Source organism: Salvelinus sp. IW2-2015, linkage group LG15, assembly GCF_002910315.2.
Source record: "Salvelinus sp. IW2-2015 linkage group LG15, ASM291031v2, whole genome shotgun sequence".
In the NCBI taxonomy this organism is placed as follows: Eukaryota; Metazoa; Chordata; class Actinopteri; order Salmoniformes; family Salmonidae; genus Salvelinus; species Salvelinus sp. IW2-2015.
This window is the reverse complement of record NC_036855.1, coordinates 42,975,072-42,990,896: the sequence shown is the minus strand read 5'-3', so window position 1 is coordinate 42,990,896 and position 15,825 is coordinate 42,975,072. Positions and strand designations below refer to the sequence as shown.

Here is a 15,825-nt window from a genome sequence, read left to right as displayed (position 1 = left end):
TCAGCCCTGTGACTTTAACTTCTCTCGGATAGGGGGCAGCATTTTCACATTTGGATGAAAAGCGTGCTCAGAGTAAACTGCCTCCTCAGTCCCAGATGCTAATATATGCATATTATTATTAGTATTGGATAGAAAACACTCTGAAGTTTCTAAAACTGTTTGAATCATGTCTGTGACTAAAACAGAACTTATTTGGCAGGAAAAGCCCAGAGAACAAACCATTCAGATTCTTTTTTTTTTTTTTTGGTCTTTTCAATGGGGTTTCATTGGGAATCCAGATTTCTAAGGGACCTTCCTGCAGTTCCTATCGCTTCCACTGGATGTCAAAAGTCTTTAGAAATTGGTTGAGGTTTTTCCTTTGAGAAATGAAGAAGTAGCCACGTTCAGAATGAGGCTCCAGTGAAGTGTACTGTTTGTTAGAGGCACGTGACCAGAAAGCATGCTATACATTGTTTTCCTCCGGTATTGAACCCAAATCATCCCGTCTTCAATTTGATCGATTATTTACGTTGAAAAATACCTAAAGTTGTATTACAAAAGTAGTTTGAAATGTTTGGACAAAGCTTACAGGTAACTTTTGAGATATTTTGTAGTCACGTTGTGCAAGTTGGAAACGGTGTTTTTCTGGATCAAACGCGCCAAATAAATGGACATTTTGGATATATATCGACGGAATTAATCGAAAAAAAAAGGACCATTTGTGATGTTTAGGGGACATATTGGAGTGCCAACAGAAGAAGCTCGTCAAAGGTAAGGCATGAATTATATCTTTATTTCTGCGTTTTGTGTCGCGCCGGGAGGTTTGAAATATGATGGTCTGTGATTGTTAGCTGGGGTGCTATCCTCAGATAATAGCATTGTTTGCTTTCGCCGTAAAGCATTTTTGAAATCTGACACGTTGTCTGGATTCACAAGAAGTGTAGCTTTAATTTGGTATATTGAATGTGTGATTTCATGAAAGTTTAATTTTTAATAGTAATTTATTTGAATTTGGCGCTCTGCATTTTCACTGGATGTTGGCCAGGTGGGACGCTACCGTCCCACATATCCCAGAGAGGTTAAAAACAAATAAGAAATACAAGTGTTAGTAGAGGGACACAGTCTTGGAAAATCATGTTTGAGTGCGCCATGAAGACATCTGCTAAAATCGGTTTCCTACTGAACATACTTCTTTCCGAATTGAATATTATAGTTTGATTACATTTTAGGGTATTCTGAGGTGTAAATATAAACTTAATTTTACTTGTTGAAACAAAGTTTAGGGGTAGATTTTCTGATTCCTTTCTCTGCCTGTTGAACGAGTGGATTACTCAAATCGATGGCGCCAACTAAACTGACTTTTTGGGATATAAAGAAGGATTTTATATAACAAAATTACACTACATGTTTTAGCTGGGACCCTGTGGATGACAAATCAGAGGAAGATTTTCAAAAAGTAAGTCAATATTTAAATGGTTATTTGTGAATGTATGAAACCTGTGCCGGTGGAAAAATATTTGAGGGATTCCCCCCCCCCCACCTTTATTTAACCAGGTAGGCTAGTTGAGAACAAGTTCTCATTTGCAACTGCGACCTGGCCAAGATAAAGCATAGCAATTCGACACATACAACAACACAGAGTCACACATGGAATAAACAAAACATACAGTCAATAATACAGTAGAAAAATAAGTCTATATACAATGTGAGCAAATGAGGTAAGATAAGGGAGGTAAAGGCAAAAAAGGCCATGGTGACGAGGTAAATACAATATAGCAAGTAAAACACTGGAATGGTAGATTTGCAGTGGAAGAATGTGCAAAGTAGAAATAGAAATAATGGGGTGCAAAGGAGCAAAATAAATAAATAAATACAGTTGGGGAAGTGGTAGTTGTTTGGGCTAAATTATAGATGGGCTATGTACAGGTGCAGTAATCTGTGCGCTGCTCTGACAGCTGGTGCTTAAAGCTAGTGAGGGAGATATGAGTCTCCAGCTTCAGAGATTTTTGCAGTTCGTTCCAGTCATTGGCAGCAGAGAACTGGAAGGAAAGACAACCAAAGGAGGAATTGGCTTTGGGGCAGACAAGTGAGATATACCTGCTGGAGCGCGTGCTACGCGTGGGTGCTGCTATGGTGACCAGTGAGCTGAGATAAGGCGGGGCTTTACCTAGCAGAGACTTGTAGATAACCTGTAGCCAGTGGGTTTGGCGACGAGTATGAAGCGAGGGCCAACCAACGAGTGCGTACAGGTCGCAATGGTGGGTAGTGTATGGGGCTTTGGTGACAAAACGGGTGTCACTGTGATAGACTGCATCCAGTTTGTTGAGTAGAGTGTTGGAGGCTATTTTATAGATGACATCACCGAAGTCGAGGATCGGTAGGATGGTCAGTTTTACGAGGGTATGTTTGGCAGCATGAGTGAAGGATGCTTTGTTGCGATATAAAAAGCCGATTCTAGATTTAATTTTGGATTGGAGATGCTTAATGTGAGTCTGGAAGGAGAGTTTACAGTCTAACCAGACACCTAGGTATTAGTAGATGTCCACGTATTCTAAGTCAGAGCCGTCCAGAGTAGTGATGCTGGACGGGCGAGCAGGTGCGAGCAGTGATCGGTTGAATAGCATGCATTTAGTTTTAATTGCGAGCACTGCCAGAGCCATGCAAAATGACCTCCAGCAGGCCACAAATGTGCATATGTCTGCTCAAACGGTCAGAAACAGACTCCATGAGGGTGGTATGAGGGCCCGACGTCCACAGGTGGGGGTTCAACACCGTGCAGGACGTTTGGCATTTGCCAGAGAACACCAAGATTGGCAAATTCGCCACTGGCGCCCTGTGCTCTTGACAGATGAAAGCAGGTTCACACTGAGCACATGAGCACATGTGACAGACGTGACAGAGTCTGGAGACGCCGTGGAGAACGTTCTGCTGCCTGCAACATCCTCCAGCATGACCGGTTTGACGGTGGGTCAGTCATGGTGTGGGGTGGCATTTCTTTGTGGGGCCGCACAGCCCTCTATGTGCTCGCCAGAGGTAGCCTGACTGCCATTAGGTACCGAGATGAGATCCTCAGACCCCTTGTGAGACCATATGCTGACACATGCACATTTGTGGCCTGCTGGAGGTCATTTTGCAGGGCTCTGGCAGTGCTCCTCCTTGCAGGTAGCGGTCCTGCTGCTGGGTTGTTGCCCTCCTACGGCCTCCTCCACGTCTCCTGATGTACTGGCCTGTCTCCTGGTAGCGCCTCCATGCTCTGGACACTACGCTGACAGACACAGCAAACCTTGCCACAGCTCGCATTGATGTGCCATCCTGGATGAGCTGCACTACCTGAGCCACTTGTGTGGGTTGTAGACTCCGTCTCATGCTACCACTAGAGTGAAAGCACCGCCAGCATTCAAAAGTGACCAAAACATCAGCCAGGCAGCATAGGAACTGAGAAGTGGTCTGTGGTCACCACCTGCAGAACCATTCCTTTATTGGGGGTGTCTTGCTAATTGCCTATAATTTCCACCTTTTGTCTATTCCATTTGCACAACAGCATGTGAAATGTATTGTCAATCAGTGTTGCTTCCTAAGTGGACAGTTTTATTTCACAGAAGTGCGATAGACTTGGAGTTACATTGTGTTGTTTAAGTGTTCCCTTTATTTTTTTGAGCAGTGTATATTTTTTTATACCTAAAGGGGTCTTAAAATTCCAAACTAAATATCTAAATGATCCGAGATTACAACCCCTTCCCCCCCACAGTGCATTGACGATGTCGTCCCCACGGTGACCGTACGTACATATCCCAACCAGAATTAGCTTTTGTTGAATAAAACAAGTAATAAATAACAAATCTGTAATCACAAGCAACTAATATATTTCATATCTTTTAATTGGCAAAATATATTCTAATTGGTCAGACATTTTGTTTTTACATAGAGTGTGACACTATTAGAAGACTATCCGTAGCTGATGGGAACTTTTACAGTAGGTGCCTCACAAGAAAGGTGGCTTAGACCTAAGAGATTTATGGAGGATTTCCATTGTAGCAAACCAGCAGTCATGGATTTCAAATTTTACATTTTTTTCTCTCTCCGACAGACAATACACAGACAGTAATCCAGTCGGGTGTCATTGGCTACAGTCAGCCCCAGTAGGACCACATTTAAACAGTATTTAATCTTCCCACTCAGTATGGATCTTCCCACGATCAGCCTGGCAGGCCCCCAAAATGGACAAATAAAAATAAGTGACTTAGAGGAGCAGCGGGATAGTGCCATCATAGCAAACAATGGCATTTGTCACTCAAATCCAACTTTCCTTAGCTTGGCTTTTTAAGACTGTACGCTTTTCCATCGCCGCAGGATAGGGCATCCAGTGCAGGAGAACTGGCCAACTCTTATACCCTTTTCACACTGTCATGCAGTCCTGAACCATACTGTGCTGGCTCTGATATTTTCTTTTCACATTGTCCTGGTTACAGCAATGATGGTGCATGCGTAACGAGGCCAGCGCAGAACAGCTTGGCTCAGCTCAGTAGTGTCAAAACGCTGATTGTTTGGGATCTCAAATACAAATCTCTACCCCTTTCCTATGGTCCATTCGACAACTCCCATATGTTTTCAGTCTCAATGTCCTTTGTATTAAGATTAAATTGATGAAAGTGTCTCTAAACTGTTCCCCTTATCATCTTCGTACCTAGCTTAGATTGGGTTGTGGATGAATGGATTTGTGATGAAGAAAATAAAAAAACTGTAATATTGAATAAATACCTTTGGATCCTGACAGATTACCAGGGTCCAAAGGTAGCAAATTGCTACCTTGCTACATTGGAATAATATTCAAATCTATTTTTCATGTACATAAAAAGGGTTGCACATTTTGGGGAATATTCAGAGGAGGAATTGAACTTTAATTAAATGAGTTAACTCTCCACATGGGATGCTTTCACTAAACAACAAAATAAAATATTGAATGATCCCCAATGAACCATCGCATCTCCCAAAAACATTTTCAACATACATCTGTAAAATGATGTCTAGAAACTAAAGCTTTGGTTTTCTTCTCAGGCTTCCATGTCTTCTCCCTGGACCTCCTCAATGTCCACCTCTTGAACATCAGACTCTGAGGCCTCATCTTCACTGTCACTTTCCAACCTTGATGAGGATAGCTCGCTGTCAGGCTCAAAAAGCCTCAAATTTGCCCAGATGGCCACCAATTTTTCAACCCTTGTATTGATCAGCCTGTTGCGTGCTTTGGTGTGTGTGTTCCCAAACAAGGACCAGTTGCGCTCTGAGGCGGCTGATGTTGGTGGGATTTGGCCGCTGATGGAGGCAACTGGGGAAAGAGCCTCAGATCCACAAAGTCCCTTCCACCAGGTGGCTGATGGATATGTTGGCACGACTGCCATATTGCATCTCCATCCCAAATCCCTTGCTTGGAAGTGTACTTCGCCAGACTGCCAAGAACCTTGACCTCATCCATGCCAAGGTGGCGAGACACAGTAGTGATGGCACTATAGGCCTTGTTGATCTCAGGACCAGACAGGATGCTCTTGCCAGCATACTTGGGGTCCAACATGTACGCTGCGGCATGTATGGGCTTCAGGCAGAAGTCTTCTCGCTTTTTGACGTATTTCAGAACTGCAGTTTCATTTTCTTGGAGCAACAGTGAAGTGGGCAGGGCAGTACGGATTTCTTCTCTTACATCTGCAAGCAGAGTCTGAACATCAGACAGGATGGCATTGTCTCCCTCAATCTGTGCAATGGCTACTGCTATAGGTTTCAGGAGTTTCAGGCTGCTTACCACTCTCTCCCAAAATACATCATCCAGGAGGATCCTCTTGATGGGGCTGTCCATATCGGTAGACTGTGATATGGCAATTTCTTGGAGAGACACCTTCCCCTCCAGGAGACTGTCAAACATGATGACAACACCACCCCAAGGGGTGTTGCTGGAAAGCTTCAATGTGGTGCTCTTATTCCTCTCACTTTGCTTGGTGAGGTAGATTGCTGCTATGACTTGATGACCCTTCACATACCTAACCATTTCCTTGGCTCTCTTGTAGAGTGTATCCATTGTTTTAAGTGCCATGATGTCCTTGAGGAGCAGATTCAATGCATGAGCAGCACAGCCAATGGGTGTAATGTGAGGGTAGGACTCCTCCACTCTAAACCAAGCAGCCTTCATGTTCGCAGCATTGTCTGTCACCAGTGCAAATACCTTCTGTGGTCCAAGGTCAATGATGACTGCCTTCAGCTCATCTGCAATGTAGAGACCGGTGTGTCTGTTGTCCCTTGTGTCTGTGCTCTTGTAGAATACTGGTTGAGGGGTGGAGATGATGTAGTTAGTTATTCCTTGCCCACGAACATTCAACCACCCATCAGAGATGATTGCAATACAGTCTGCTTTCTCTATGATTTTCTTGACCTTCACTTGACCTCTGCATCCAGCAAATGAGTAGATAAAGCATGTCTGGTTGGTGATTAATCATTCATGGACTCGTTTCAAGGTTAAAAAAAAATTATGAAATTGTGAAAACCTCAGGAAACTATCCCTTTAAATCGCCGCAAGAGAAGAATGAAATGGCTAATAGCAACCAGCTTACCTCCGTCTTCCACCGATCGCTTCTGGTCTCCGTAGCCATACATGGAGGGGTCTACAATAGGTGGGGAACTGTTTAGGTGTGAAATCTGCTCAATCCTCATTTTTTCTGCCATCTGAAATGTGAAGAAAATAATAATTACTTCACAGATTTTCTATACAACAGTTCATCCATCCATTGTATTCATTGTTGTTACAATCTGAGAAACATTTCACCCAAAAATTTACATTTATCAAAATTGCCAGTCCTATGACCACTAAAGCCCATTCATACGCTACCTTTAGTGACAATAGTATCTTCTGGCCGGGGAAGTTTTGTTAAGAGCTCCGACGCTTGTTCTGAACATTAAAACGCATTGCTTGCGGTACGGTTTTGTAAACATAAGGAACGTATCGTTCATATCAGCAAGAAATTATTTTCAAAAAACAAATTACTACACACCTTTATATGGTTAGGGTTCCCACACAGCCATATGTCCATGTTACAGTGCTTGTTTATAGAAAACAGACAGAAGACCCCTGCACATCGACTTGGTACTGGTACCTTGTGTATATAGCCAAGTTATTGTCACTCATTTTGTATTTATTATTATGAGTTATTACTTTTCTATTATTTCTCAATTTTCTCTCTCTCTCTGCATCATTGGGAAGGGACCGTAGGCATGCATTTCACTGTTAATCTACATCTTTTGTTTACAAAGCATGTGACAAATAACATTTGATTTGATTTGATCGCAGGTTTTAAGCGACTGGGCAGATAGGGTGAAAATGGAATGAGATTGATCTGTCAATATTTTCCATATCAGACACACAGCTGGATGGGCATATGTTCGTTTATGTGTGCGGTACACCACCCCACTAAGGGATGAGCCTACGGCAGGTATAAAGCTGAGTGTGCTAGCTAAACTAACCCCCTCCCAGCCCTAAAGTAAGTAGCAGGCTGAGTTAATAGCATATTAGACAGGCCTCCCCCTGGCCAGAACCCAATGGGCCAGGGGACGAAGGGTGGGACGGCACCAAGTCTAGCTATTCCTTCATCATTTACAGACCAGAGATAATAATACAACAGGCAGAAAACAACTGGAGAATCAGAGTGGGCTTGTCTGAAATGCAGTGTGTCATGTAACAGCCCAGCTAAGTAAAGGCTACACTGTCCATGTTACAGTGCTTGTTTATGGAAAACAGAAGCGTACATGCACTAATTAGCCATCGGCGTCTCAAGAAGACCTGTGTGTAGAGGGAAGACTGACGCCACAAACATCTTGTCGCTGAAAAATACTGTTGTCTGCAACTACGTTTAGGTGGAGTATTTGCTGGTTTTGACTGCCAGAGCCAATTCGCCTCTATACAGAACATGTAAGGCCCTTGGACTATAAGGAGTAATGTTAGGCCCATTTAGTTCATGATTGGGCTATATGACCACGTCAGGCAATTGCAATATGTTGGTCAAAAGCACTTATACCATGAGAGCTAGAGTTATTATCTGCTGAACACAACAACAAGGCTGACTCATCGGCAACTGAAATGTCTAATCCAAATAGCCTAACCTTGAGAAATCAAATGACAAAGTTTTAAAAAATTAAAATGTGCAACACTGTATAGAATCATTTTCTGTTGATCTTATTCACCGTCACGTGCTTTAAAATACATGGGGACGTTGTAAGTGTAAAGGATTTAATAATGTATAATCTGAGCATTGAGCAGCCAATGGAGCCATGCAGTTCTACCATTCCCCTTCCAAAAAACGTATTGTCGACACTTGAGGTGATTTTGAATCTTTCAGAGACCGAGTTGTTATCACATCTATCCATGAGTTTTGGGGCCAAAGAGCTAGTTAGTGAGCATTCTGTCAAACAATGTGATAGATGGTTCAATCAAACAAATCACATATATTTTGCATGAGAGGGAGAATTGTAATATCTAAGTTTACCCAAAACCTTTATGTAGCACAAATAGGCATATTAGCTATGGTATCTAGTGAAAAATCATAATATAGTACTAAGGTGTTAGGTGACGCGATAAACAATGGACGCTATGCGAGAATTCTACAAAAATAACTGCAGTAATCAAATCAATTTTCACTAAATGTCAATAATGTTGTCGTCAAAATACATAAATCATTTGAAAACATGAATGTGGGAGTTGTCTAAAAATCCCAATACTGTACGTTATGATATTTACGCAATATGAGCCCAAATTTAAATCAAGTGTCATGCTTAAAACGTTCAATTCTTTGGGACAGCCCTTTTTCTGAATCTGTGAAATCGGTGTGTTCATATTTGCTCTTTGCGAATGGTATTCTTCACTATACCAGAGTAAGATTGATGTGACATTGTATTGCCAACAAGTATTGGAAAGTCCTGAGGGTGTTTTACAGTTATCAAATTTACTTGGGACTGAAATATAAGGTTAAACGTTTTTCCTTCGCTTCGGTCATTCAGATGATCTCAGAGACACTGAAAAAACATAGCCGGTTACAAAGTAGAGCTTCGTAACTACATTTTGATGATGGGTTGTCAGGGATTGGTCCAAATTCACCATTCGCTACCCCCATTTCCATGACCTGTGCTAGCTTGCTAGCTGTGTGGGACAGCCTGATACCGTTCACTGAGGCAACGAGCCGTGCGAGAGGCTGTAACGTGCCATTGCGGCTGTATTGTACCAAAAGCAATTTTTGTGACTGATGATTTTATTCTTTCAAGTAAAAACTACAATAACACAGTGGCTACAGCCAATACATTTACATTTACATTTAAGTCATTTAGCAGACGCTCTTATCCAGAGCGACTTACAAATTGGTGCATTCACCTTATGATATCCAGTGGAACAACCACTTTACAATAGTGCATCTAACTCAATACAATCAATAAAAACATAGCTAAATATCAGTGAATTGAAAATGTGTCCTAACAATCTTTCTGTGCAGCTGGCTCGCAGCAGCTCACCAACTGTCTCCTATCGGAAATGGTGGAGTTTATCCTCCCATCACCAATGTAACGCATCAACACCAAAAAATACATTACAATGTAACCCAACTCAGATGTAGGCCTACCTTAAACTGTGTTACAGTTTAGTCTTAGTGAGAAGTGTGTGTTACAGTTTAGTCTTAGTGAGAAGTGTGTGTCTGTGCTAGCCTAACACAGACATACCCAGCCTATGTGTGATGTGCTGTGTGTTAGAGATGCACGATATATCAGTGAACATATCGGAATCGGACGATAAAAGCTCAAAATGCCAACATCGGTATCGGCTGATGTCTAGTTTAACGCCCKATGTGCAAAACCGATGTCAAAGCTGACGTGCATACCTGTATAACGAAGGTACATGACGTAATGATGCCACGTACAATTTTGCTCTATACGTGCAACACAGCATTCCTAAACTAGCCCACAATGTCTGCTGTGTGGATCCAGCAGTCAACAAGTCAAGCAGTCATTTGAAAGACTAAGAAAATTTCAGAGACAACTGAAAGTCGAAATCCATTAAAGCCAAGATAATGGAATTCATTGCCCTTGACAATCAACCGCTTTCTGTCGTGGGTGATATTGGCTTTCGCCGACTGGTCGAGCACTGGTACACACTACCAAGTGCGCTATTTTTCAGATGTTGCCCTACCGGAGATACACAGTAATAGCGTCACTGCTATTAGCTTCACGACATGCATACTATGGAACGCAGTTTGGGTCTTTGCATGTCAAAAAAGATACAGTAGCACTGTCAAAGGTGTACAAAAAAAGTCAGCAAACACCAGCCACGAACGATGTGTTTGCAATACCGAATTGGTAATAAAGCATAATTTGTTCGACCACAACTTCTGGGGTAGCTAGCTTTAGCTTGGTACCTAGCTAGCACCAATAAAACCAGCCTGAAAACAATGACCAGTAGAAACTGCAGTCATTTTCATTATTCTTAGCAATGATTTAGGAATCCTTGTGAGTAAGTATTAGCTAGGTTGCCACTTGTTGTTCGCATATTGAAATTGAACTTCAGTTCATGAAAATAAATAGCTATAGCTAACTATAGCTACTGAAACAGATTATGTATTTTTTCTATGTTTTTGGGGAAGAACATTGTTTGCATCCATGAGCTAGCTAGCTTTTTTATTTTTATGGCCAGCACTGTAGGTGTGCGAGACAACTTTACCAGCATCATAGCACACGTATCGATGAATCGTTGTGACATATGAAATACAAGTGATAGTGTAATCAATGTGTAATAACTACTTTAAAAAATGAATGAACGTGTTAAATTATTATGTGACGTGCAGTCCTATTCAGGTCCTGATTGGTCTACAAACTTATTTGACAAGTCAAAGTCAAGTCAACACAGCAAGTAAGTGAAAGAAATAGGTTTTGATTATGTTTTACTGGTAATGGGGACATAAGTAAATGCCAACAAAATAACTTTTTGGTCAGTGTGGTGTGTGTGTAACCTTTATTTAACTAGGCAAGTCAGTTAAGAACAAATTCTTATTTACAATGACGGCCTACCCCAGCCAAACCCGGACGACGCTGGTTGAATTGTGCACCGCCCTATGGGACTCCCAATCATGGCCGGACACGATACAGCCTGGATTTGAACCAGGGACTGTAGTGACACCTGCTGCACTGAGATGCAGTGCCTTAGACCGCTTCATCCATGTGTGTGTGTTAACTATTTAACTGTACTAGAATGCTTAAACGGCCACTAAAATGTTTAATATCGGTTATCGGTATCAGTTCTTTTGGCAAGGAAAATATCAGATATCGGTATCGGCCAAAAATGTTATATCGGTTCATCACTAGTGTGTGTGGGGATGCTGAGAAGTGTGTTTCTGTGTGTGTAGGTGGCACAGGCACAGGGTTGGGCGTATTATTTTGCACTCTAGGCCTAATCAGTTGGCTACTGAATGCAACATTACTGTGATATATACCGCCTAACAGTTACTAATTGGTAAATAGTATCCCTGCTTTTTGTTCATGATTATGTAATCTCAATTATATGTCCTCCATTACCATCTCAGGTGTGTGCGCAGGCTGCACCTTACTCCTCAGTATAAACTCCCAGTTCCGCATAAAACAGCAATACTTAATTTAATTCCATACAAGCAAATTAGCATAATATGTATCTAATTTGCATAAAGCAGTATACAAAGTTGTATTCTAATTTCATAAATTGTTTCAAATTGTTACCCACTCTGTTTTTCATCAACCATGAAGATTTATTAATATGACCACCCTACTTTAAATTATTGGGCTTAAATTACTGAAATGACATATTCCGTACTGCCTAATTAGTAGCCACCCCATCTGAAGTGCCTCTTGCATAATATAGCGTTTTAATCTTTTTTTTGGGGGGGGGGGGGGGGGGGGGTCATTTCTGTGTTCTACAGCAATTGTGACCACCCGATCGTATGACTACCCGATCTTGTGTTATTGGACAAAAAGTGTTGAATTTAAGAATCCAGACAGGTTATTTGGTGCTTTATTGACAAGGGATTAACATTGACCTGTCCTTTTCCGATCAATTTAAAATAAGATCTCTCAGATTTGGTAATCCTATCCTCATGAAATAAAATGTTCTGTGTTCCTGGGAAGCTTCTCTATAACATGGAATACAAAGTATAACACCAGAACCACAGTTTCATTTTGTCCTCTAAAACAGTGTTTTTAATGGGTCGTAGTATAATTATGTTTCTAATCTTCTTATTTTTTCATTAAAAAAAATACTCCAATCTGAACTATTTAAACCATATTGAAGTGTAGAAATCATAATTAAATTAATCTCTGAACAATTTTTCTTCAATTACAGTATTTTCAATATATAGCTATTTTTGTTTGATTTGTCTCAAACCAGTGAGTTTATTAACATTCCTCAAGAATATGAACAAAATGTAATTGCTGACAGTGAAAGAGGTGGGAATGTTGTTCCTTTGTCATATAATTGCTACATTTACTATAAATATAGCATCCAAAATAGTTTTCCAGATTGAATTTTGGCGATGCAATATTGGTTCAAGACTGATACAACCTGGTTCAATTTGGGTCAGGAATCTAACACCCTAATACTAGTGACAATCTACCCTTACCTGCTCTTTAATCGGGTTCCTAACTAGACACACCCGCACAGTGCATAATATGGTGCTTGCCAGTTGCAAGTAGGATCCATTATGTATGGGGGACAATTGACTCAATGATGTTTACAACTGGGAAACAATATGGATAACTGGGAAACAATATGGATAACTATCTGTTTAAAAACGTGTGGGTGTGTTTGGAATCTGTGCCTACTTGTCACTGATTGTTATGGGTTTGAGAGCACGGCCACACAGTTCAACCCCAGAACTTCAGTGACTGAACAACAAGTTGCATATGGACACGTGTGGAAAACGTAGCTAGCTACTGTAGTGATCTTAACATAAATTAACTTGAAGACTTCGTGGTAACAACACGGTAAACTACATAAAAACATCGTTTCCAGTCGTGACCTGTTGCAGCCAAAATGAACACGCGCGAGTAGTCATTGCAAACTCGAAGCTATTGTGGTTGTCAACTAGCTTAGAATGTTAGCTAGCTGGCTAGGTCGCTGGCTAGTGTTTTTCATGAACACATAGCACAAGCTGCAGAGGTGGGCGAGTTAAAATAAAAGTTATTTATCGTCGTTTAAAAGGCCTAGCTCAACCTCAGTTGATTCCTTTGCGAATTCCTCTACTCCTATTACCTGTCGGGCCCGATGTAAAGCGTGGGCGAAGCCGTCAGCTTTCATTCCGGACTGAGAAACGGAGGCCTGTCCCTGCACCAACTCCGCCATCATCATCTCCACCCAGACCTCTCGGTTGTAAATAGTTACCACAGCCACAAAGTCAGAATTGGCTATTTAATTAAAATAAATTGCACTTTTGTCTTAACTTAAGGTTAGGCACAAGTTTATCAGTTTGGTTAATGTTAGGTTTATAATCAGATTGTGGAAACAGGTGGGGTTTAGCTATAATTATGACTTTGTAGCTGTGATAAGTAGTGACGGTCAGACTGCTCAGTTGTTGGACGCGTTCGAGTAAATCACTTTTGTCAGGGCTGCAGTACAAACACTTAAGACACACCCTCGTCCACTTACCCTAGCCTTATGCCCTTGGGGGAATCCCCGTCGCCATCTTGGGCGGCGGTCCAAATGATTAGCCAAGCAAGGGAAGTTTGCAACCTAAGCCCTCGTTCTTAGTCGGTTTTGCGAGTGTACAATTATGTTAATAACTCAGGGGCCAGAAACTCCCCATAATCCGCTAATAAAAGTCCCTAATTTAAAAACAACATCACTGGAGAAGTCAACATACACGTGTAAGTAAGAACGAATGCAAATAAGTTAGAAACTGTGCTATTGATGCACATGACGGCACAAACGTCTCGTTAAAAAGTACATATGTTTTTGTTTGGTAATCTTTTGGAAATTGTAGAAGTTCCAGCTAGGCAGGCTAACTTTAGTTAACTAATTAATTTGCTGGCTATCATAGTGTAGGCTTATATTAATAATGATATATTTAATATAAGTAGACATGCACTCATAATTGACTGTAGCTCATATAAAGCACCCACAAACTACCAGTGGCTGAAAACAATCACGGGATGAACGAGTGACGAATTTCCGGCCAAGGCTGGTCTGGAAATTGTCTGATTTGCGCCTACTGCATGAACTTCACATAAATCATGTGATCAAAGGTCATGCCGTTTTGACTGCAGCCGACTGTAATGGTGTGTTCATGACAACTGGGAACTGTGAAAAATACGAGGTCAGATCATGACGTTAGTGAAATTAATGTCGGAACTCTAGAAAGAGGCCCGAGTTCCCGAGTGGGAATTCCGAGGTGGATGACCGTTTAAAACAATTTTCCCCAGTCGGAGCTCGTTTTTTCCGAGTTCCCAGTTGTGTTGAGATCTCGGAAGAGTGCCCAGTTGTTTTGAACATGGCACAAGTTTTTGCAGTTGCTCGTAATATTCATCCTGCAGCAATCGCTTGCCTTGTGGGAGGCTCTATTGTCAACCAATCATGTGGGTGATTTTGTTTGACGCACGCGGACATGACCAAAGACGTGACTGAAACAGGAACCAATTTTGCCACAGTTTGTAAAATAGGCCTACAGTGGATATGTGCAAATTAATGTGATATTTGAGATAATTGATTGTACAATGTACACGTTTTCAGTTTGTGAGCTACAGGAGTTGGATACATGTTTATTTGTAGGCTACATTATAAAGATATACTTTTATTCACAATGGCAACACAAACCTTGCTTGGAAAAAACATAATTAACCTGGTTTCCATACAGCCATTTCATGCATATTAATTACCTGACTCATGACAAAAGTAATGACCGGGCTGATGGAAACACAATATGCCGGTACAATTGTATAAATGCTGACAGACATTTTGTTTGACATGGTAGGATCTTTTTGTGTCGGTAACATTAATTATGCGAGAAATGGCGGTGGAAAGGCCTTTATACGCAAATATCTTGCAGTCACTCGAATCACTGCAGCACTTAACAAAGAGCAGCAGTCAGTTTCAGAATGGGTGGCAAGAATAAGTTATTACTAAATATTTCAAAAACTAAAAGCATTGTATTTGGGACAAATCATTCACTAAGCCCTAAACCTCAAATAAATATTGTAATTAATAATGGGGAAATTGAGCACGTTGAGGAGACTAAACTTAACCCTAGATTGTAAACTTATGGTCAGAACATATTGATGCAGCAGTAGCTAAAATGGTGAGATGTCTGTCCATAATAAATCGCTGCTCTGCCTTCTTAACAACAATACCAGCAACAATACTGCCCAGTTGTGTGATCAGGTGCCACAGAGGGACTTGGGAAAATTACAACTAGCCCAGAACAGTGCAGCAAGGTTGTCCCTTATGTGTACATGTAGAGCTAACATTAATAATATGCATGTTAATCTCTCATGGCTCAAAGTAGAAGAGAGATTGACTTCATTACTACTTGTTTTGTAAGAAGTATTGACATGTTGAATGCACCGAGCTGTCTGTTTAAACTACTAGCACACAGCTCGAACACCCATGCATATTGTGATAATGGCGCCGGAGGGAATGGCTGCTGTTTTCTAAACCAACCGTGCTATTTTGTTTGTTTTTTCGCATTGTTTGTAACTTATTTTGTACATAATGTTGCTGCTACCGTCTCTTATGACAGAAAGTAGCTTCTGAACATCAAAACAGCGATTACTCACCTTGTTACTTTTATTTTATTTTTTATTTTTTTAACTGCATTG

At 41.1% G+C, this 15,825-nt stretch overlaps 1 protein-coding gene across 3 annotated transcripts in view; it reads right to left on the bottom strand.

The window, feature by feature from the left end:
* The window catches only part of LOC111973999 (far upstream element-binding protein 3), a 107,791-nt gene extending 94,369 nt beyond the window's left edge, over nt 1–13,422 (bottom strand). Inside the window, exons 1-3 of one of the 3 annotated variants that reach the window (XM_070447158.1) lie at nt 13,268–13,388; nt 6,573–6,684; nt 6,188–6,285 (exon numbers count right to left, since the gene is read on the bottom strand). Coding sequence is in view for 2 of the 3 variants with exons in the window: in XM_070447157.1 (XP_070303258.1) it covers nt 6,573–6,684; nt 13,268–13,363 (208 nt within the window). In the remaining variant the exon portion in view is untranslated. Of the gene's footprint in view, nt 1–6,187; nt 6,286–6,572; nt 6,685–13,267 lie in introns of all 3 variants that reach the window. The other 2 variants (XM_070447157.1, XM_024001488.2) reach the window with 2 other exon arrangements.
* Between the last annotated feature and the right edge of the window lie 2,403 nt (nt 13,423–15,825).